The sequence below is a fragment of the Eublepharis macularius genome, chromosome 8 (assembly GCF_028583425.1).
Source record: "Eublepharis macularius isolate TG4126 chromosome 8, MPM_Emac_v1.0, whole genome shotgun sequence".
Classification (NCBI taxonomy): Eukaryota; Metazoa; Chordata; class Lepidosauria; order Squamata; family Eublepharidae; genus Eublepharis; species Eublepharis macularius.
Genome location: NC_072797.1, coordinates 87,214,081 through 87,237,920, shown reverse-complemented (window position 1 = coordinate 87,237,920; position 23,840 = coordinate 87,214,081). Strand labels below are relative to the sequence as shown.

The 23,840-nt window shown below is 43.3% G+C and overlaps 1 protein-coding gene across 1 annotated transcript in view; it reads right to left on the bottom strand.

The window, feature by feature from the left end:
- The window catches only part of CNTNAP4 (contactin associated protein family member 4), a 358,424-nt gene that overhangs the window by 253,873 nt on the left and 80,711 nt on the right, over positions 1 to 23,840 (bottom strand). The window contains exon 3 of the mRNA XM_054987581.1: positions 15,609 to 15,802. Coding sequence (XP_054843556.1) covers positions 15,609 to 15,802 — 194 coding nt within the window. The remainder of the gene's footprint in view (positions 1 to 15,608; positions 15,803 to 23,840) is intronic.

Here is a 23,840-nt window from a genome sequence, read left to right as displayed (position 1 = left end):
TCCCAGAAACCTTACCTGAGCAGGCAACAGGAAAGGTACCAATAATAAATAATAGCTTGGCCCCAGAGCCTGGCAGCAGCCATGGAACTTGAAGGGATAGATCCCTATCCCACCACACACAAAGAAAATTCAAGCTCCAATGCACTCTCTCTATCAAAATGCCAACAGCAGCTGTCTCTCCCTCTCCAAAGCCAGAGCTGGGAGCCCCCTCTCCACTGCTCTTTGCCCCCTTGTAACAAATTTGGAGCTCCACACTTGAAAGGAAGACCTGCCTATCAAGCTAAATTGGGCTTAGATTGGGGTTTCCAGGGCAACAGTAGGAGTTCAGACAGAGTTCAGACAATCCCTGCCTAAGTTGCCAAAGAAATTGATTGCAGGTGCCAGACTGTCTGGCTTGACGAACAGCAATGAACGAAGCTTGCAAGACCACCTGTTCACTTAGAATGGAGCCTCACGAACAGCTTGTTCATGAACAGCAGATTGGGCTGTTCATGGCTTTTTTTTGTTCGTATTGCTGTTCGAGCCCATCTCTAGTGGCTACAGGAGACTGTGGGGAAAGGGAAAGTATGAAAAGACCTGCTTCTTCAAGCTAAAAGCAAATAATCTTTTACTCTGTTTCACAGGGAATATATCCCAGTCTCCTGAAATGTGAGCAGTTATTGGCAAGGAGGCTGAAGCATAATATACAATGCAACTAGTGGCTAAGATTTGGGGCTGTCAGATTAAAATTCTGGTCATCCTGCATTGCACTGACGAACTTTAATGATAATTGTTGGCAGAAGCATAATCTCAAAAAGCCCTTTGCCAATTCAGGGATCTGCTTCTGTAGATAAGTTGGATTTGAGTCCCAGTGACACCTATGAGACCAACAAGATTTTCAGAGTGTAAGCTTTTGAGAATCAGAGCTCCCTTCTAGAAGCTGATTCCACACACATTGGATAATGCACTTCCAATGCACTTTAGCAATTGTTTGGAAGTGGATTTTTTGTTTCACATATGAAAAATTCAGTTCCAAATGATCTCTAAAGAGGATTGGAAGTGCATTATCCAACGTGTATGGAATCAGCCTTAGATAAATTGCAGCTGTTTGAATCCAGTTTCAGCTTTGACAATGTATTATATATTTTATAGCTTCCCTCCTAGCTGATGCCTAATCTATAAATTAAGAGGAGGCTTTCCATAAACTAGTGTAAGAGAAGGAAAACTATAGTATACTTTCTACTGAACTGACTATGAAAAATCTGTGTTCCTTGAAGAAGCTAGGGAAACTCTCAGGATTCTAAAGCTTTTTATCTGTAAAATTTGCTGTTTATGAACTTCTGTGGAATTTGAACTGCCAGCACTGGGCTAGACAGTTTTTACACTTGCCAGTGAATAATATGGACAGAATCTGGTTTATGAGGTTGACCTTTTGAAATGGGTTCATCTCATTCTTAAGGTCATTGCCATCATGTATAGTAGATAATTGGTTGGCCACTGTGTAGTTAACAAAAGCTTTGCAACAGAGTATTTACAGAAGGTAGAATCTCTTCATTCCTAGAGATTGGTAGGGGGTAGAAATTTCATTACTTTGTAAATTAACCAAAAGGGAAAAATGCAACCTGATGAAAATAAATTATTCTGCAGAACAGATGGAATGTTGAGAGCCACCAAGTGACAGTTCAAGGTGAGGAATAGTAAAAAAAGATACCCGCCTGCTTAAACCACTGAAAGAATCCTAAAGAGGTGATATTGTTGATTTCCATATTGTTTCACACTCCTTCTTAATTTATTATATTTTATATCATCTTCAGGCCAAAAATGTTCGAAGAGGCTGACAGCAATAAAAAAATCTAATAAAAATAACAATTAAATGTAATTTTAAAATGTTCATGGCGGAGAAGATTATCTGCTGTCTCTCTGAGTCCAGTCAAGGTGTCTGGGTATTTGACAATAACTACTCCTTATCTATTTATTTAGATATTTATTTATATTCAACTTTTCTCCCCAAATGAGACCCAAAGCAACTTAAAATATCATTATTCCCACCTCTATTTTATCTTCACCTCTATTTTATCTTTATTCTATCTTATCTTCACAACTCTAAGAGAGTGACTAGCCTAAGGTCACACAGAAAGCTTCAATGTCAGAATGGGAATTTGGACCTGAGAAATTCACATACTGCCTTTCTCCTTAAAAGGGACAAGACATGGGCATGAATAAAAAAAAAAACCCGGACCATGGAGTTCATGGTTCATGGATTTTCATGAACCACAAACTCCCACGAACTGGTGCAAGTTCACAAACCAGTTCATGGTTCATGGGGTTTAAATGCCCATTTCCAGCTGCTTAGCAGCAGGGAAAGGGGCATTTAATCATTTAAAGGGCCCTTTCCTGCCATTTGCAAATGGCAGGTCGCTTTAAATTACCAGCTGTCAGGTGGTAGGGGAGAGTCCCCCCCTGCCAGCTGGTAGTTTAAAGGAACCTGCCACTTGCAAGTGTCAGGGCCTTTTAAACAGCCCAAACCCCAGCCCCCAACCCCACACTTACCTTGCTGCTGGGGTGGTGGAAGCTGGAGCCCAGACATCCTGCGCGCCCACCGCCTCCTTCTGCAAGGGGCAGGAAGGCCGTTATCGGCCTTTTCTGCTGTCCTGAGGGCTTGCAGGGTGGTGGAGGAGGCTGTTTTCAGCCTCCTTCACTGCCATGTGGGGCTGCACGACAGTGAAGGATGCTGAAAACAGCTTCCTCTGATGCCGCGAGGGCCCGCAGGGCAGCAAAGAGGCCAAAAACGGCCTCCTCTGCGGCTGCGCAGACCCACAGGGCAGTGAAGGAGGCCAAAAAACGGCCTTCCCGCACCTCAAATGGCCACCACGGCAGCGATTTGAGGGGTGCAAAGGCCGTTTTCAGCCTCCTTTGCTGCCCTGCAGGTCCTGGCAAGCATTTGAGGGGCAGAGAGGCCATTTTTGGCCTCCTTTGCTGCCGTGTGGGCCCGCAGGGTGGTGGTGGAGGCCAAAAATAGCCTTCCTGCCCCTCAATTGACTGCCATGGTGGCCATTTGCGTGGCACGAAGGCCTTCAGCCTCTGTCCCTGCCCTGCAGGCCTGTGGCCAGGGCCGGTGCCACCATTGAGGCCATGAGGCGGGGACCAAGGATGCCGCAGGGCTGGAGGGGGCATTGGAGGGGGCCCCGGGGGTGGAGGCGTGTGTCCCGCACCGCCGCTGGCCAGCCCCGTGCTGCCGCCGGCCAGCCCTGTGCCGCCACTGCAGTCACCGCCCGCCCCCAGGCGGGCGCAGCAGAACAACAAGTGGCCCAGGTCGCGCGCAGTGCACGGGCAGCCTCCTCACTCCGCCCCAGCCACCTGCCGGCAGCACTGCATGATGATGTCATCACACAGTCCAGGGCCGCGCACGCTCGCCTCCAGCGCTGGAAACCCTGGTGCCAGGGCTGCCTATGGCAACCATTTGAGGGGTGGGAAGGCCACTTACAGCCTCCTCCACCATTCTGTGGGCCCGTGCTGCAGTGGAAGAGGCCAAAATTGGCCTTCCCGCCTCTCACAGGAGGGTGTCGCCCACAGGGTGGCTCCACCACCCCAGCAGCAAGGTAAGTGTGGGCTGGTGCTTGGGGCGTGGGCTGGGGGGGCTGGGGCTGGAGTTTGGGCTGTTTAAAGGGCCCTGCCACTTGCAAGCAGCAAGTCTCTTTAAAGTATCATCTGGCAGGCAGCAAGGGGGGATCCCCCCTGCCACCTGTCAGCTGATAGTTTAAAGGGCCCTGCCACTTGCAAGGGGCAGGAAAAGTTTAAATGACCATTTCCCCAGGGAAATGGCCATTTAAACTGCCCCTTTAATATGAACCAAACAAACCAGTAGACCAGTTCGTGGAATTTCATGGAAACGAGCTTCCAGGAACCACTGGTTCGCAAACCACAAACTGGCGTGGTTCATGCATTTTTGGTTTGTATTTAGGTTCATGACCTTCTCTAATAGGGACACAAAGCAGCTTCCATTTTATCCTCAGAACAACCCTGTGAGGTAGATAAGGCTATGAGTTTATGACTGGCCCAAGATCATTCAGTAAGCTTATATGGTAGAATCTATCATTCATATTTGACACTTTAACCACCACACTACACTGGCTCTCACTCTCACCACTATAACACTATCCCTCAATCTGAGGACTTCACCAATGGCAGTTCTCTGGTGTACATTACATTCATATATTTGTAGACTTCTGGGGTTTCATTTCAGTTTACATGACAGCTGCCTTCAGCAATCCATTTTGTACCTTTTACAAACCAACATTTATTACAATGCTATTCTAAGTGTATTACATATTTTGTTTTGGAAAAATTGTTAAAACTGAAAATAAAGTTTATTTTAAAAAAGCACACTGTGTTTCTCAATTTTGAGAATAATTATTATTTTACTTGGTGCATATATTAGTGCTTTACAATGTTCAAGCATGTCACATGTATTATCTCAGTAATCTTATCAATATTAGACCAATGTTATTATCCATATTGTGTTTTTTCCTGTGTTGTAACCTTGGATTTTCCTATCAACAAGAATTAATTATGATACAAGTAGTTTTTTCTTAATCGAGTACAACTTTGACATATAATTGTTCTACCCTTTTAACAGCTGCTAAATATGTAAGTATCAGTCCAATTTATGAAAAAAATGTAATCTTAAAAGAAGTTCAAAAGAATTATTTGCATAACTAGTGCCTGGAGTAATACCAGTAATACTTCATGAAAGACATGTTTGAAAGGAAAATGTCAAATTTGCCCCCCTAAACAATTATGAAGGTGCTGGAGATATGTTGATTAATACAAACCTTGTTACTATCATGCAACCCACCTATCATATGAAGGACAAATTCACACATTACAAAGTCCCATGGCTGTAGGCCTGCCACCACCCCTGGTCAGAGTGGGGAATTCCTCACCCCAAGCTCCTGTTTCCCACCACTGCTCCAAGTACAGTGGGGGTAAAATTAAAAAACTCACTGGTGTTGCAAGGATGACCATAAAGTTTCCAGTGAACCCTAGAGAATAGTCACCTTGTATTTCCCCCAAAGTGACGTCATCACACTCAGATTGACATCTCTCCATACTGTCCCATCCCCAACCCTCCTGCCAGTTTCCAGGGTTGGTCTGGCAATCTTACCTGGCCACCAAGAGGAATTTATATCAGACTGTGATGGGAATTTTGTGTCTCTTAGATACATGCAGACCTGATTCTGATTATGAATGTGGCATGTGTGGTGAAAGGGCTTCCTCCATACATACCCCGCCATTTTTATATGCTAATACTGTCCCAGGGACCCTGACCTGGATAGCCCAAGAGAGCCTGATCTCATCAGATCTCAGAATCTAAGAAAGGTTGGCCTTGGTCAGTAATTGGATGAGAGACTTCCAATGAAGTCCAAGATTGCAGAGGCAGGCAATGACAAACCAACTCTGTTAGTCTCTTGCCATGAAAACCCCACCAGGGGTCACCATAACTGAGCTATGTCTTGAGGGTACACTCTACCACACCACTGTCCCAGGGAGTCACTGTTTGCTCCATTGTAAAAATTGCATAACTAATGTGGCTATGAAGATTTTGTAACAATATTCATAGTCAGCCTGCAAATCTGCAACAGCTTCTGTTCTCTCTTAAAATTAGCATGTGGACATCGTTGTTTTCTTTGCAATTATTTTATCTATGTTAACAACAACAACAACATTCGATTTATATACTGCCCTTCAGGATGACTTAACACCCACTCAGAGCGGTTTACAAAGTATGTTATTACTATCCCCACAACAAAACACCCTGTGAGGTGGATGGAGCTGAGAGAGCTAGAAGCCGTGAGTGACCCAAGGTCACCCAGCTGGCTTCAAGTGGAGGAGTGAGGAATCAAACCCAGTTCTCCAGATTAGAGTCCTGCGCTCTTAACCACTAAACCAAACTGGCTCTCAGTTTGATTAGGATATTGATTAGGGCAGGAAAGCTCATGGATTGTGATACCTGACTCCTTCTTTGCTTTCCTGAAAATTGGAATGGGGTGGGGGAGTTCAGTAATATAGGATAGTTAACTTTACTGGTTCTGGAACAATGGCATTGACACAAAGAAGACTGTAATTGGTACAGGCTCAGTTGTATTCAAGAATTGAAAACACTAGATAATTGGTAATATAATAAAACAAAGCTTGTAATAGTTTGCAGGTAATATATCACCAAAATCAAAATTGAATAAGCAAGAATATGAGTGCTTGCAGAGGCATTTTATCCCTAGACTCAGTTCATGGACTGTATACCTATTTGCAAAATATTCTACATACCCAGCAAAATATTACATTGACCTCATTGTTCTCAGACAGGCAGATTTCATTCCCAGTGCTCCTGATTACTTGGCAGCAATGTAATTGTGATGAGAAAAAAATGCATTGATATGTTTGATCTATGAACTTTTAATTCCTTTAAAGCATCCACTTCCATAAACTCTGGAACAAGGAGGACTTATATACACATTACACTCTTCATTGTCTAAATCTCAATTCCCTGACTGACACAAGTTGCCTGAATGTAAATTACCTCAGTGTTTGTTCTGAGATTAAATGACTGCATCATCAGTTATGTTTCTCTGTATCTGTCATTTCTTTAATATTGATTCAAGTAAACTTTTGGGTCAACATATTACAGAGCTTTCTCATGCACACACACACACACACACAAACAGAATAGCAAAGTATATTCTGTCCTAAATTATTTTAATTCTACATCTGTAGTAGATATTTAAGAAGTTGGTCATTTCAGCAAAGTAACTGGTTGGAGGAATGTGATATATAAAGATTTTTTTGAAAGTGAGTTGTTTTAACATTTACATTTCATATTCTAAACAAGTCAGTTTTATGTGTCCCATCTGCTTTTCCCTCAAGTTATTTTTAAAAAGAATACCAGCTTTTATACTTACGAAACTATTCTGTGACTGTTTCACAGTTGTATAAAACCAAGAGTGCAACCCTCCAAGCTTGCAGCATACACTGCTTCAGCCGCGGGTCAAGTTTGCAGCCCCGGAGGAAAGGAGGCAGACACTCCTTTCCCAGGCTCCCGGGGATTTTCCCTGGGGGGGTGGAGCAAAAGGCATATAAGCCTGCTCCCCCTCCCAGGTTCACTGCATGCTCCTTTGCTCAGACTACCCACCCTCCCCATTGCAGCGCAGGATTAGCCGGTCACTGTTATCAGGGCCAGGTAGGAATTTTTTGCTCCTATCCTTATTGGCTCACTTGGTTGGGAGTTTTTGCGACCCCTCCCCCTGGTGCCTTGTCTGCGGGTTTCCCCGTTGGGGGTAGTACCCAAAAAGGCAGTGGGTGAGTTTAGGCTTATACACCACTTGTCTTTTCTCAGAGGGGGCTCAGTTAATGATGCCATTCTGGAGCACTTATGCTTGGTGTGATATACTTCATTCGATCAGGCGGTCAATGTGGTAAAGAGATGTGGGGTTGGTGCTGAATTGGCCAAATGTGACATTAAGTCTGCATTTCACCTTTTGCCGGTACACCCCACTGATATTGAGCTCCTTGGTTTCTCATTTGATGGCCAGTTTTACATGGACTGTGCACTTCCAATGGGATGCTCGGTGTCTTGTGCTGCATTCGAGCATTTCAGTACTTTTTTGGAGTGGGCGGTTCAGTCCCGCCTTCAGTGTCGGGACACTGCCCATTACCTTGATGATTTTCTTTTCATGGGCCCCATATGGTCTGGACAATGTGCCAGTCTTCTTGTGGGGTTTATGGGTCTGGCCAGGGAGTTGGGTGTGCCTCTGACGCATGAAAAGACTGAGGGGCTGTCCACAGTTTTGATCTTTCTGGGCATTGAATTGGATATGGTGCGGCAGACTTCCCATCGCCAGCTCACACCAGAGGCTGTCTTGCAGCCGGCTGTGATCCCCCTGGATCTGTGGTGCCTTGGATATTAGACGCTGACAGGGCAATTAGTTTAGCAATTGCTTCCAGCATGAGGAGGTCCTATGACTGGGCTGTGCACCAGTTCAAGGACTTTAGGCAGTCCAAGGGGCTGCAGCAGGTATGGCCCATTCCCATGCCACACTTGATGCAGTTTTGCGTCGAGCAAAAAGGTAAGCACCTAGCAGTGGAGTCCATTAGAGGCCAACTCGTGGCTTGGGCCTTCACCAGCAAAGCCAGGGGATTTTTGGAGGCTACGGATGACTTCCATTTGCGGAAGATGCTGGAAGGTTGGGCCCAGGAGGTTGGGATGAGGAAGGATGGTAGGAAGCCCATCTCCCCATCGGTACTACGGGGTCTAGCTTCAATGTGGGGCAAAGTTTGTAGCTCCAGGTTTGAGGTGGCCCCTTTTCATGCCACTGCCCTCACTGCCTTTTTTGGCGTGCTGCAGGTTAGTGAGCTAGTCCCCAGTTCCAGGTCAGATGAGTCCTGCCAGGCCTTGCAGGGGCTGGATGTTTTTTTTATGGGGGATAAAGTATCCCTTTTTGTCCATAGGTCCAAGACTGACCAGGTGGGTACAGGGGCATCTATTTCATTGGGCCCTTGTGCAGAGCCGGGTCTGTGCCCTGTGCACGTGCTAAGGAATTATTTGGCGCTGAGGGGTGAGGGGGTGGGCCTCTGTTTTGGCATGAAAATGGCTTCCCTCTGACCTAGTATCAGTTTGGGGCAGTCACCAGGAGACCCCTAACAGGGTTGGGGCTGAGCGGGGTCAGATTTGGTACTCATTCTTTTCATCTTGGAGCAGCATCGACTGCTGCAGCGATGGGCTACCCAGTAGCAATGATGAAGAAGGTGGGTTGGTGGCGGTCCTCTGCGTACCGCTCCTATGTTCACCCGTTGGATGGTTTATGAATGTATACTGAATCTGTTTTCGTTGTGGGTGCTGGGCCTTGCCGCGGGAAACTGCGTATCCTCATCTGCAGGCTCAGCTTTGTTTTTTGGGTGGCTCATCAAGCCAAGAAGACTGCATGGGGGTCCCAGCTCAACCTTAGTGCGTGGGCCATGGTGGAGTGGCAGAGGTGCCAGGGCATGAGGTGGTCTGGCTTGCTGCCACTGCTTTTCAAGGGGAAGTCCAGACCACCTTCTGACATCCTTCTTATCCACCTGGGAGGTATTGACTTTGGCTTGATGAAGGGCCATGCGCTGTCTGCACAGGCTCAAGCAGATTTGCACTTAATAAGTGGATGCTGGCCTGGGGTCCTTATTATGTGGTCCACGATGCTCCCATGCCATGTGTGGCAGGAGGCATTGGACCCAGGGGCCATTGAGAAGGCTAGGCAGAAAGCCAACAGGGCCCTCAAGAAGGCCTTGGCTGGGGGATTGGGTATTTATTTACCTCACCCCGGGATACAGGTGGAGTGTGCCAACCTCTACTGAGGTGATGGCATCCACCTTTTGGTTGCGGGGAACAACATATTCTTGGAAGACATTTGGCAAGGGCTCAGGGTGGTCATAAGCCACCTGTGGGGTGCAATGGTCTGAGCAGAGGCACAACCTCTGCTTTGGCAGGATAGGATGGAATTTGTGTGGGATGGTGACCTTGGCTCATTCCCTTAGGGGGATTGGGGGTCTGTCAGAAGCAGCTGGTGGGCTTCACAGCAGCCAGTTGAGAGGACAGACTGCCCAATGGGACCCCTGGTCAAGTCCACCCCTATGGGCTTCATGGCAGTGGGGGTCGGAGCTTTAAAGGGGAACCACTTGCCTGGCTGCTGGGTACCAGCCATCCTTTGGAGGGCTCACCCCCAGTCAATAGGGGCTCACCCAGGCAGGTCAAGGCAGAGGTCTGGTGAGACCCCAGAGCTTGACTGGCACCGCTTGTTAGATCCCTTGCCAATTCCAAGTTTATTTTAAAAACCATGAAGTGGCCCATATTTTTATACCCAAGCAACTTGTCTGCCTTTTATTTTGACTGGGGGGGGGGCAATGGGACCCTCCCAGCTTGCAGCATACACTGCTTCAGTCAGGGGTCAAGTTTGCAGCCCTGGAGGAAAGGAAGCAGATGCTTCTTTCCTGGGCATCCGGGGATTTTCACAGGGGGGGGTGGAGCAAAAGGCATATAAGCCTGCTCCACCTCCCAGGTCCACAGCATTCTCCTTTGCTTGGCCCACCCACCCTCCCCATTGCAGTGCAGGATTAGCTGGTCACTGTTATCAGGGCCAGGTAGGAATTTTTTGCTCCTATCCTTATTGGCTCACTTGGTTGGGAGTTTTTTCGCCTACATTGCATTGTAGGGGATTTAAATATATTATGGTGGAGCTGTAAATAGTTGGTCACTGGCAGGATAGGATGGGATTTGTGCGGGACAGTGACCCCTTGGCTCATTCCCTTAGGGGAATTGGGGGTCTGTCAGGAGCAGCTTCATGGCAGCCAGTTGCGAGGCCAGACTGCCCAGTGGGATCCCTGGTCAAGTCCACCCCTATGGGCTTCACAGCAGTGGGGGTTGGAACTTTAAAGGGGAACCCTTTGCCTGGCCACTGGGTACTAGCCATCCTTTGGAGGGCTCACCCCCGGGGCAGTAAGGGCTTACCCAGGCAGGTCAAGGCAGAGGTCTGGTGAGACCCCAGAGCTTGACCTGCACCGCTAATTAGATCCATTGCTGATTCCAAGTTTATGTTAAAATCAATAAAGTGGCCCATATTTTTATACCCAAGCAACTTGTCTGTCTTTTATTTCAATGGTGGGGGACAATGAGCAGAACCTAGTAAAGTTTAAACACTTTCAGTTAGAGACACGAGCACAGCAAAAAACTTAAATATTGTAAATGCTTACATGTGGCTAGTTATACATTATAAGTATATGTTCTCATTTAAGTTTCTGGAGTCCTCTGTTCTCTTGTATAATGAATAATAACTGAAATAAGACAAAAGTCAACTGACACTTTAGATGCTAAGAGAATTTAAGCATAAGCTTTTGTGGATTAGAACTGATGAGAGTGAGCTCCAGTACAGTAATGTTTATACTGGATTTAATTCTGAGTCTCTAAGGTACCACTAGCTCCATTTTATTTTGCTGGCACAAACCAGCATGGCTACTCACACTAGTAAAATAACTGATGGCGCAAGAAGCTTAAATCAGAAATTTTCAGAGCCTGACAAAAGGACAACAAGAAAGAGTAAAGTACAAAAGGACAAGAAAGAGCAATTTAGCAAAGAGAATCTTCAAACATATTTGATCTTATTCTAGATCTATATTTTATTCATAAAAGAAAGAGTAAATCAATGTAAATGACCTTTTTAACTATAATAAATAAAGAAGAAATAAATAAATAAATAAATAAATAAATAAATAAATACATTTTGAAGAAAGTGGATTGAGACAAACATTAGAAATGCAAATGAATATACCTTAATGTTGAATATTGGTGCATTTCTGATCTGCTCTGTTAGATTGAAGTACTTTAATATGTTCTAAAGACTTAGGATAAATGAACCTGTATGTCTGCAATTCTTTTCTATATTCAAAAGTACCAAATTCTTCCTACTTAGATTTTTTTTTTGGAAGTCCAGCTTTTTAGTCAAATAAACCATGCCTGTTTACACAATTTATCCCCACTTTTGTGTTCACTGCTGTTCTAAGTCACAATATTATCTTTATAAACAACTACCCCAGACCGTTAAAGAGATTCCCCATTGAAAATAATAGAAAAACCTCATGGATTGAACTCCCAAACTGGTAATATCCTACCCAGAAATAAACAATCTTGGTAAAACGTTCTTCTCCCTGAAATCCAGACCAGAAATTATAATAAAACCCTTTTTGATATACACCCCTAGGTGCTACCACTGCGTAGATTTTGTTATTGGGCAATCAAGGGACTTTTACATTGTTTATAGGACTTCCCCCCGACATCACCTGAGACGACAAACAAACACTGAAATTTATTAATTAAAATCCAGCATTGCAAAAGCTCCAGCCCAGCATAAAATCATCGATCAGACCACAGACAGCTTCCTGGCTAAAATGATGTTTTAAAAATCAACCATTAAATTAAAAGCCTGGGGAAACAAATGTTTTGGCCTGGTGCCTAAAAGAAAGCAACGTAAGCACCAGACAAGCCTAAAGGAGAAGGGCATTCCACTAGTGAGGTACCACTACTGAAAAAGTCCTGTCTCTGGTTACCACCCATTCCAGCTCTGAAGCAGGGGCACAAAGATCAAGGCCTGTGAGGCAGATCTTAACTGGCAGAGTGGACAATAATTTCCACTGTTCACAACAAATACCTCTTCAAGAAAAATCATTATTTATATTCTGCTTTTTGCACACAATCAACAGGACTCAAAGCAGCTTAAAAATTAATATGAGTTTTGAAACAAATATGAGGTTAAATAATCTTTTCTGAAGATTAAGTAAATTCCCTAAGAATTAGAAAGGCTTGTCCAATAATATGCACATCATCATTATTTACAGCTGTTTGATTAGCAAATGGTAAGCTGATCAAACTATATTAAACAAAAGATACAAAGGGTGGTCTCAAGAATTATGGACTGGTACAAAGGGTGGTCTCAAGATTTACGGACCATAAAAAATAGCTGATGTAATTGTTAAGGGTGATATTCATAAGCACAATTAAGAAAGAAAGATAAAAAATAATCCTGATGTGTACCCCACCACCAAATCATTCCTGTCAAAAGTTTCAGGAATGCCCTTCCAAAAATGTATAAAATATAGCAAATATAACAGATTAATGTATTCACAAAATAAACATTTATTCACTGAAATTGACAAATATGTACTTGTGTAATAAAGTTTGGAATGTCATTATCAGAAATCCAAAATTAAAAGCAAATATTTTCTTTTTAATAACACGCATAGTGATAATAGCTATTTCATGCAAAACACAAGATAGGTATATGTTTGTCCTTTTACTTGTTTGTAGGATTAAGAACTCACTTCTTCCCTGTGATATTTCATTAAATGATTGATACAATTTTATCCAACCATCTACATGCAAATACATGTAGAAAGTTATTCTTTGTTGCCGTTCCAAAATTCTGAAGCTCCCTTCTCTTAGAGACCCATTGAAGCCTGAATATCTTTCAGGAGTAAATTTAGCTAGCATTTGGTAGTCATTGGTAAGCCAGTTCAAGTAGTATTTTCAATATCTATCATTTTTCTTGTTTTATATCTCCAGTTAGGAGAAAGAATTGTAAATCTTTATTTCAGGTTATAATTTCTTCATCTCTTGCCTTTATTTTTCTCACTTTAAATATTAAATGCAACTAAACAGTTTACAGTTGTAATTAGACATGGGCATGGACCACAAAAAAACTGAACCGTGCAGTTCGTGGTTCGTAGCATTTTCATGAACCGGGAACCACGAACTCCCATGACTGGGGCAAGTTCACAGCAGCAGGGAAAGAGGCATTTAAACCCCTGGATCAGCTGCTTGTCAGGGAGATCCCTGACAAGCAGCTGATCATTTAAACAGGAGCTGTTTAAATGGCCACTCCCAGCATCAGGGAAATGGCCATTTAAACTGTAAGAAACAGCCAAGCCTCACTGGCTCTTTAAATGGCCATTTCCCAGCCACTCGGCCATTTAAACTGTGAGGCTTGGCTGGCCGGCCGGGAACTCCCAGCCAGCCAGCCAGCCAGCCAGCCAGCCAGCCAGCCAGCCAGCCAGCCAGCCAGCCAGCCAGCCAGCCAGCCAAGCCCCACCCTGTTGTGTTCAAGGGCTAGGCGGGGTGGAGGCACCAGGCGGGTGCTGGGGCTACCAGGCATCAGGCAGTCCACAGTCAAGTACAGGTACGTCAGTCCAGAACACGGCAGGCAGGAGTGTGGTCAGGAGACAAGCCAAGATAACAGCCGGGAGTCCAGTCCACAAGGGAGAAGGAAAAGAGCAGGTCCAGAAATGTAGCTAAGATCAGAATCCAAATCAGCCAGCAGTTTCATGGTCAGGGGAGGGGCAAGGACTAAGGCAGGAACAAAAGCTTCCAGGCATGAGGCTCAGGTCGCAGAGTGTGGCGAGCGAAGTTGCTTCCATGCTGGGGTCTGCTTAGCATCTGCCTATATTGCTGCCTATAATGAGGTGCAGGTATTACTTCCTCCTCTGAAAGCCTTGCCTCGCTCTCAGACAGCCTTGCTCTGTGTTGTGCCTGTAGGTGTGCACTCTTCTGCCACTCCCACACAACTGCCTTTGCTTTACTCTTCCTTCTCTCCGCTGGCCCAAGCAGCTCAGGCTTCTCCTTTACTCTGTGGAAATCTTTGTTTCCAACAGCATCCATACAAGTTCCTGGCTGCTTCTCCTGGGCTTCTTCTGATGCTACAGCTGGCACAGCTGGCACTAGCGTCAACCCTGCTGACTCTTCCAGTCCCTAGTCCTCTGAGGAAGACTCTGGGGCAAGAGGTAAGGTGGCAGGATGAGGCTGACTCACAACACACTCACAGTTTAAATGGTCATTTCCCTGCCGCTCTGAGCATTTAAACCCACAGATGGAGCTTGGCTGGCCAGCTGGGTAGGTCTTGGCTGGCTGGTCGGGAGTTCTTGGCTGGCCAGCCAAGCCTCACCCACTCTTTAAATGGGGCCCATTGAAAGATCGGGTGAGGGTTGGCTGGTCGGCCGGGAGGCTTTAAACCAAACCTCACCCGCTCTTTAAATCATTTAAACAGCGGGGCTTGGCTGCCTGGCCAGGAGTTCCCAGCCAGATAGCCAAGCCCCACTTGCAGTTTAAATGGCCATTTCCCCACTGTTTGGAGCTCCTGGCCGGCCAGCCAAGCCCCACCCACAGTGGGCTTCGAGTGGCGGGGAAATGGCCATTTAAACTGCAAGTGGGGCTTGGCTAGCCAGCCAAAAACTCCTGGCCAGGCAGCCAAGCACCACTGTTCAAATGATCCGTGGGTAGAACAGTTTGTGGAAGTTCGTGGAAATGAGCTTCCATGAACCACTGGTTCCCAAACCACAAACTGAGCTGGTTCGTGGGGGGGTTTGGTTCATATTCAGGTTCGTGCCCATCTCTAGATGTAATACTTTAGTTTTGCTTTATTATCGTCCTTTAAATATTTTGCGTCCATCATCTTTAAAAAGTTGTTTTGAAACCTCACCTAAAACTGGTTTTAATCTGATTATGTAAACTACTCAATAAAAGTTCATTGGATCATAAATTGATCTGATCAATAAGGCATTAAGGAAACTAGATGCACACTAACACTATTAATCAGTTTCAATGACATGCGAAGTAGATTGATAGGCCTCAGTACTGCCATATTTTGGTACCAAGGTCTAGTTAATTGGCTTATACAAAACATCTCAGTGAAACATGGGTAAAAATTCAGTACAGTTACTGAACATTACATGAAAATTACACCAAGACTCAATATTAAGAAAGAGCTGAGTTAACACACCAGTACTCTTAAAAACTATTTCCTTCTTTTCACATAGATTATTATAACAAAAAGTCATAAACATGATATCAGCAAAACTAAACCAGCAGTTTTGTTAACTACAGGGGGCTGCAGTGAAGGTAAAACTGCCTCTTCTTACCTCTTCCAATAATTATAACATACTAGACAGCCCCTACTACTGCCTCATAGGGTCCAGCCCCTTCTGTTTAAATTTATATTATTTGTTTTAGCAATGCACAAATATAATGTGGTATTGTACTGAAAATAAGATACTCAACATACCCAAATGCTTTCTTCTTGACTATATTGCTTCCAGTTTCTTCCACTGTCACTAAACATCAGGAAGTAGCTTGTTACCCAGTCAGAACTCCCATATCCACCTTGGGTAGCAACAGCAGTGATTTCAGTTCTTTCACCAAGATCGATCTGAAGCCATTGATATTTATTTGACACAAATGGAGTCCAGCCACCAGCACCTTTAGAGGTGAAGATAAAACAGGGGGTGGGGGGGAACAGAGATTAATTTAGAATGGAAAAATAGTAGCAACAAAATAAAACAGGAGTCCAATGGCACCTGACCAACAACTTTTATTTCAGCGTAAGTTTTTTTGTTAAGGGCTCACTTTCTTAGATGCATGATGTATGCATCCATTGGGCAGAAGTATTTTATAGTTAAAACCGCAAACAGAAAAGTGGGAGTAGGGTGAGACCCATTTAAAACAATGTTCAATCTAAAGGTTAATAAGTATGATAGAAATGGCTGGGCCAATCATGGCTAGAAATGCCATTGGTCAAAGGAGTCTTTCTTTTTCCTTTTCATGAATACAAGTGGTTTTGTTCCTGATAGATGGCTCATTTGAATCAAAAATGTCTCCTGGAACCTATTTTGCCTTTTTAATAGATTCATGTAAACTAAAGACATCACATCCCTATTACCTTGATTGCTTATTTCAAAGTGACAAGCATTGCTATGCAGATTTTGCAGATTAACAGTGCAGCCCAGAATATTCATAATCGGAACAACTAATGCTCCTCTATTGAACAAAGATCTTCAGTCCCCCAACATGATATATACTTTATATAAGCAGTATATCCATGAGCCTGCACAAATGAAGAAAAAAAACTGTGGACAAGTTGTTTTTATATGCATCTGTTAATACACATGATGTCAGCTATAGAGAACAGATTTGTTAATAACAACTGTTCCTTCTAACAGCAACTCTAATGGTTCCAGGCTTATAAATAGGGCAGCATAATGGAGCCACTTAGTGTGAAGATAGGAAACTCCCAAATTATACCAAGGAATAATAATTTGTAGGAAAAGTACAAAAGTATAAGTACCCTTATAATGGCCCAATAAACACTGTACTGACTTCTGGAAATCATGGAATGAGGAAGGCAGTTGAGAACCAGTTAAGGGGGGGATTAAACTGGGGAGGAAAGGGGATATTAGCTAACTTGGGTCTGTATCAGTTTTTACTCTTCTGGTGGAGGTAAGGATCATAAATGCATATCAAGAGTCACACACGCCCTCAGTTCTAAGCCAGTCCAGGATTCAACTTTGAAGATGCAATCCAAAGAACACTTTCCTGGGAGTAAACCCCACTGAATAGATCTAGAGTTGCAAGCCTCCAGATTGGGGGCTGGAGTTACAGCCAATCTCCAAAATACAGAAATCAATTCCCCTGGAGAAAACTGCAGTTTCTAAGGGTAGAATCTAAGCCATTAATTCCCTGCTAAGTTCCTCTCCCTCCCCAAACTTTGTATGAAAATCTCCAGAAATTTCCCAATGTGAAGTTGGCAATACTAGATGTGAGTAGGATTCTTAGTAGGCCTGTTTGTGAGTTCTTTCTAAATATCTTAATCATGCTGTACGGTTATAACATTAACATCTTGGTTCACATAAAGGATTTTTAAAAAAATATTGTTGCTATAGAAGATATTTCATCTTTAAAATATGACACATGACTTGCTTTTGCAGAAGTAATTAAGTTGCTACTTAGTTAGCCATGACCCTCTTGAGTATGCTCTGCTCATTTACATCAAAGGGCCATAATAATTCAAAGAGAGTATGAGTCAGCAGGTAAAAGAAAGAGTATTTACATATGATGCTTCCAGACAAGAAAGTCTGTAATTCAAGGTGCAGATTGATTGTACTGTCATTGTTTTGAAGGTAATTTTAAATATATTTAATGGCAGCTTAAGAATCCTCAGAGATTTCTCATTTCCACTACACAGAATGACATGAAATCTCTTATCAGGTTTATTACTGCATCCATGCTATTTATATTTAATCTCCTACTGGGCTGTTTAAATGTGGCCAACAGTCAGTGACTCATATTTGATAGCGCTTCCTGTAACAAAAACTTTGATCACAACTGGGATTCATGTTGTATTTACAGGCATTGATCCAAAGACCCCCAAACTAAACTGTCAACAATGATAGATAGAGCTCCATGAGTATGTGGTGTTCATTTCCTTTCTCTAGTTGTTATGCGTAGAAGGTCTCTCAGCATTCATATAAAATTAGCTTGATCAAGTTGACTGAGTTTTAGATAATTTTTTTAAAAAATCAGTAGAGGCTTAAATAATTGTTCCATCAATGAACACAGTCCAAACAACAAACATCTTTTATATAACCTAAATAACACTTTCCAGCTTAATGTTTATGAATGAAATCACTGAAAGTAGTTTATTGCTTCTTTTGCTTTATGTGTCTGGGTTTTAGTAATAAAGGGGGGTGATGGAAATACACACCATTATTTGTGTGTTTTTAGCAGTGGGAGAAATGGTGGCAGGAAAGAGAGTAACCATGTAAGAGGATTAGACCATTGGTGCCTGTTCTTTGTTTTGGTCACTCTCTCATCCAACAACATCCTGACAGTCTTGTCAGCAAATTGCTGGCTCTGAAAGTGCTGTATCTGAATGTTAAGGAAGTCCATAGTAATATATTAATTTCCCAACATGAAAGACTGACTTGGCATGTATAACCAAGTCCTGGGAATAGAAATGGGCACAGAGAAAATTTCTGTTCCAGTTCTAATCTGAGATTTTTGAATGAGCACTGATGTGGGATGTGCACTGAAAAAATTCCATTGCATGTTCAAATCCAGAATTCCCAAACAAACTATGTACTGTTATTGTTTTTTTCAGCTGAGGAGTTGCTGGCTCAGATCTAATCTGTTTTTTTTAAATTAATCACGAGTTTCAGCCCTTTGGTTCTTTGCAATGAGGGATTCCAGGTTCTTTGGGCAGCTGCTTTTGCACTTAACAGAACCAAAATTACACAGAACACAGACCCCCCTCTAAATCATTGATCCACCCATTTTTTCTTCAGTCACAGTACACATGCACAACAACGGACCCTGAAGAAAGCAAGTGTCAGCAGTTGGACACTATGGTGGGAAACTGGCTGGCAAAGGGGTAGCAGAGTGACAGTGACATTAAAAGCAATCCTGCTTTATATTCATTTTTTCCCTTTTTCTCTAGTGCCAATAAATTATCTTTATATCCTGCTGTTGCTTGTTGGTGTCATGTTTCCTTCTGCTTTGAAGTTTTGTCCTCCCGATGAAGGGCAAATCATTCCTTTTGATGGTCAGCCTATACTTGAAGTCTACCAGGGCCTTTATCGAGTTTGATTTATTGAACAACCATTTGCACCCCCCAGTGGCACTTTCCCTCATAGCAACTGACTGTCCAAGTGCCCTGATGGGGGTGGGGGAGATAAACCAGTGCCTAGGTAGTGCCACAAAACAGTCCAAGGCGCACATCCCCCTAACATAGATGTAAGTTCCATGTTATTAAATAGTGCTTACTCCCATGCAAGTGTCTTTAGAATTGCAGCCTATGATTTAAGTCTGCACATTCCCCCTTTCAAATATTTTCAGGGCCAAAAAGCAGAGAGAGGTCTCCCCTGATTGGGCTCCCCTGATTGGCAGGGACACAGTGCCATTGCCCAGGTAGCAATGGGGAAAACATTCATGTGCATTGTACACATTCCTCCTTCCTGCCAACAGAGTTAATTAATAATATCAGGACTCTCCCTTTTGAGATCCAGTTGATGAATGCCATAAAGGAAAGCAAGATGCTGTCTCTGCTGTGAGGCAATAACTAAAACAAAACACACGAAATGTTGGGTAGGAGGATGTCATTATAATTTGGTCATAGACCCAGAACAGTTAGCCGTGAAGAAGCCTGTAGAAGTCTGTTAGTCTGTTAGCAAAATAGTAAAGAGTCTAGTAGTACCTTTAAGACTAATCAACTTTATTGTAGCATAAGCTTTCGAGAGCCACAGTTCTCTTCGTCAGATGCATCTCTAATGAAAAGAGCTGTGGATCTTGATAGTTTATGCTACAATAAAGTTGATTAGTCTTAAAGGTGTTACTGGACTCTTTACTATTATAATTTGGTTTTCTGGGTTTGATTCACTATTCCAGAAGCTGCTTTAACAAAACAAAGCAGCGATTTCTGGATGTTTTCTCAGTTCATTTGTTTTGTTTTGCAGACCCCTAATATTAACCATTACTGGTTTTCTCGTGTAGGTTGTTGCTGGTTAGGCTCTAATCTCTCTCTCTCTCTCTCTCTCTTTCTCTGTGTATATTTCATTTTCATGAGTTTCAAACTCTTTTTTTGCAATAAAACCTTCAAAGATCTTTGGGACAGTTGTTTTTGTGGTTAAAGGCACTAAAATCTCACAGAACACAGTCCTCCATCTAAAGCATTGACCCACTGAGATTTAGCACACACAACAAGAGGGCTTGGTGTTTTCAGACACTCAAGAGCAATAGGGAAAGAGTCAAGGCATCTGCTGGCTGTGCATGAGCACACTATTCTTTCCAAGGGGTGGGTGGAGAAATGAGGTTCTGGGGCAGTTGTCTTCACTCTTAAATAGAGGTGGGCACAGACCAGGAAAAGATCACAAGCTGGCAAGCCATGGTCCATGGAGTTTTATGAATCAGATGGACCACGAACTTCCATTAACTGGGGACAGGTTCGTGGGTCTGTGGCCCCACTTCTGGGGAGAGTGCTTTAACCCCCCTCCCCATGCTTCAGATGACTGGTGGAGACTTCCACGCCAGTCAGCTGGAGCAAGGAGGGGTTTAAAGAACTTCCAGTGCTGCTTGCAAGTGGCGTGGGGAGCGTTTTAACACCTCCTTGCTCCAGCTGACTGGCGAGGACTTCCCCGCATTGAGCATGTTGGGGAGGGACATAAGTTTGGGCTTCTCCAGGGATGAGTTTGCATTTGGGAGCAGGCCTTGAATGTAGCAGCCTTGCCCTATGTGTATGTACCCCTGGGAAAGAACTTGGAAAAGTTCTGATCACTGGAAATAATGGAGAATGGCTGATCAGTCTGATCCGGAGCCACTGGGTTATTTGGGGCGGGGTATCTGGTTCTGTTGGACTGTCTGGAGAGGAGTTTGCATTTCAGAGTGTCTCTCTGGCCATGGCAGCCTTGGTCCATGTGTTTCTGCATTGCAAGTCAGCTTGGAAGAAATGCATTGGTGGGGGGGGCACCTTGTTCAGGGGCCCACAGAATTGGCACTCAGGTTCAATCTCTCTTAAACTTGGGGAGAGTCTTTAGAGGATAGTCAGGAGTAGGTCCCCTGCAAATTTGGTGAAATTCAGTCAATAATACCCCCCCCCCCAGGCCACCAGATAAATCCGAACTGAGTTTTCCATTGGAAACAATGGCCAAATTTTACTTAATTTGCACTATAATACCAAACCAAACTAGAGAATCAGTTTGGTATTCAAGGACTACCAATTTTTTTCTCCAGTTTGGTATTATCAAACTGAATTTTCCTGTACACACCCCTCTTCGTAACATCACATTTATTGTCACAGTGGATTGGTCAGAGAGAAACCCGCAGAATGAATTGATTGGCATTTAACTTGATGCCCTCTCTCTGAGCACCCAAAAGTTAATGTTACTATGTTTTGATGAAGAGTAGATAATTTTGCATACCATGATGCTTTAAGTTGGAACCTTGATTTCTTCCTCTATCTTGATTTAATGGTCTCAACATGAGAGTCAGATTGGGAAGAATGGGTGGGGGTGCTCCTCAACCCATTACTTTGGGAGGACTTCTTTATTCACAGATCACTGGCAGTGGAATCTAAGTGACGTGCAGCAGCATAAGGCCAGTGAATGAGCAACCTGGTCAACACATGCCTGGGTTCTTCTCAGTGTGGCAGTCCTCTAATAATTTATTTCCAATTTTTACTCTAAGACATGAGTCTTGAGTGAAAGACTCATGTCTTAGAGTGGCCCAGGACTCAGAACCCACTCCCTCCTCAAAGCCATATGATAAACACCTGCATAGATGTTGCTTGCTGGCCATTCCTTGCATTTTGTGTAGAAGTGTACAGAAAGGAATAGGGATGATGCCAGGTCTACTGTTACCCTCTTTTTCTGCTTAACCTGCTTTTGCAGTCCAATTACGAGCCTATTCCTCTTCAAGGTGTATGTGTGTGGGGGGGGGGGCGCCATACCTGAGCACTGAGAGCTTCAAAAACAGTCCTGCAGTAACCAATGATGAAAGAAAGATTGTCCCTTCTCTCGTTTTGGAACACAACACATTAAGTGGAACTGACCAGTCTTTGCATTTCCCCCTTTTTTCTATCATTGCACTGATAGGTGGGAGATGGTCCAGCTATGAAACTTCTTCCTTTGAAGTGATGAAATTAACCAAATGGTAAACTGGAGATACACTGGATCTGTGCTTCCAACATGAAGCTGGTCAGGAAGAGACCTGCCACTGCAAACAGCTGCCCCCCCCACGCCCCGCCAAACTGCAGAATCAAATCAATCCTTTACAGTTTATATACAAGTTCCACCCAGACTTAGCTGGCCTCCCTCCCACAACAGCATACAGTGAGTAATCTTGGAATATAACAAAAAGGAACCTTCAACCCAGAGAGGAAAATAGCTCCATACCACTTTAAGCAGCCCCACCACTTTAAGCAGCCCCCTCCACACACACACCATTTTCCATCATACTTGCAGGGGTGGGACAGTTAGGATAGCCTAGTCCCAAAGTATGTTTTTTGATGGCCCTTTGAGAGTTTCTGACTGACTGTAGAAGCCATGGTTGATCTGAGAAATATGGAGAGGACCAGGCACTCGACATATACTTTCCATGTAGCCTAATACTAATTCATAAAGTCTTTCTTTTACTGGAGCATTCAGGGAAATGAAATAGTATTAAAAAGGTGGAAATATTATAGAGTTAAAAATTAATTGGGAACCCCAATAATAAAAATGGGACAGTTGTAAATGCTTATAGTGGCATCATATGAAAAAATAAAGAAATGAAAGGGGGTGCATATTCCTACATATAAATTATGTATGGACTTTTATATTATGCCTCTGATGATGTTGGCTCAGAAAATATCAAAGCTCTCTGTTTTTCATTTGTCAGACAGTTCACAGATAAAGTGTTGGGGGTGGCTGGGTGCACACAATGGCAAGAAACAAGTGGCATCAGCATTGTGCACAAGCAGGAGAACTCTTTATTGCCATTCTTTCCAGCACTGCACACAATTAAAAGGCTCCACAAACAAGAAGCTAGTGACTGAAGATTCAAGATCTTCCATGGAATGCAAACATATACCAATTCTTAATTTAATAAAGTGCACAGTGCTAATATGTGAATAAATAACAAGCCTATAAGTATAACAATCCTATAAATATAACAATGTACCTACAATAAATATTACAATGTATCCAATAAATATTCACAAAATGTATCAACAAATACGTTCACATTCTATCAACTATTAACGTAACAAATCACTATTCCCAAGGACCATATAATCTTTGACTCTTTACAAAAAAGAGCTCAAGTACTGGAAATAAATTCCCAGATTAAGTCAATGTATTGTTCTTGATCCAGACGTAGGGCCAATACAGGTAAGTATGCAATTCATTACTTCTCTTATCCAGGTATTCAGTCCTTCAAGTGATCTGTGATGCCTGTACTTCTACAAACTACATTCCAAGCCACTCATATATCAAATCCAGGATTAAATGTCCATAATGTCCAACTAGGATGCTAGTTCTACTCCTGTTTCAAAGTATCTTCCTCAGGGACACCATGGATATATAAAAACAATTTCCTAAGTCACATAAGCACAAAGAACATGATAATAAATATTGGTCCTGCATATAATTCATATCACACTCCAAAGTCATTATAAACTATTACTTACAACACTGCAATGTATGTTTTCTTTTACAATGTTTCCCATAGTGAATGTAATGCAGTCTGGGGGTGGTAATTGCTGATGTACTCTCTATATACACTGGTCTATGCTAACACCAATCACACCAGAGCATTTGGAGGTAGCCTTAAAGAGATATGCAACATCCAGGATGGACAAACTAATATTCTGTGCTACCATCATAAGTAGCACCAATAATCAGTAGTTTGATTCAACCCTTTAGGGGTAACTGTGGGTAATTTCACATTCAGTCTTTGCCCTGTTTTCAATACTTATTTCACTTCCAATGTT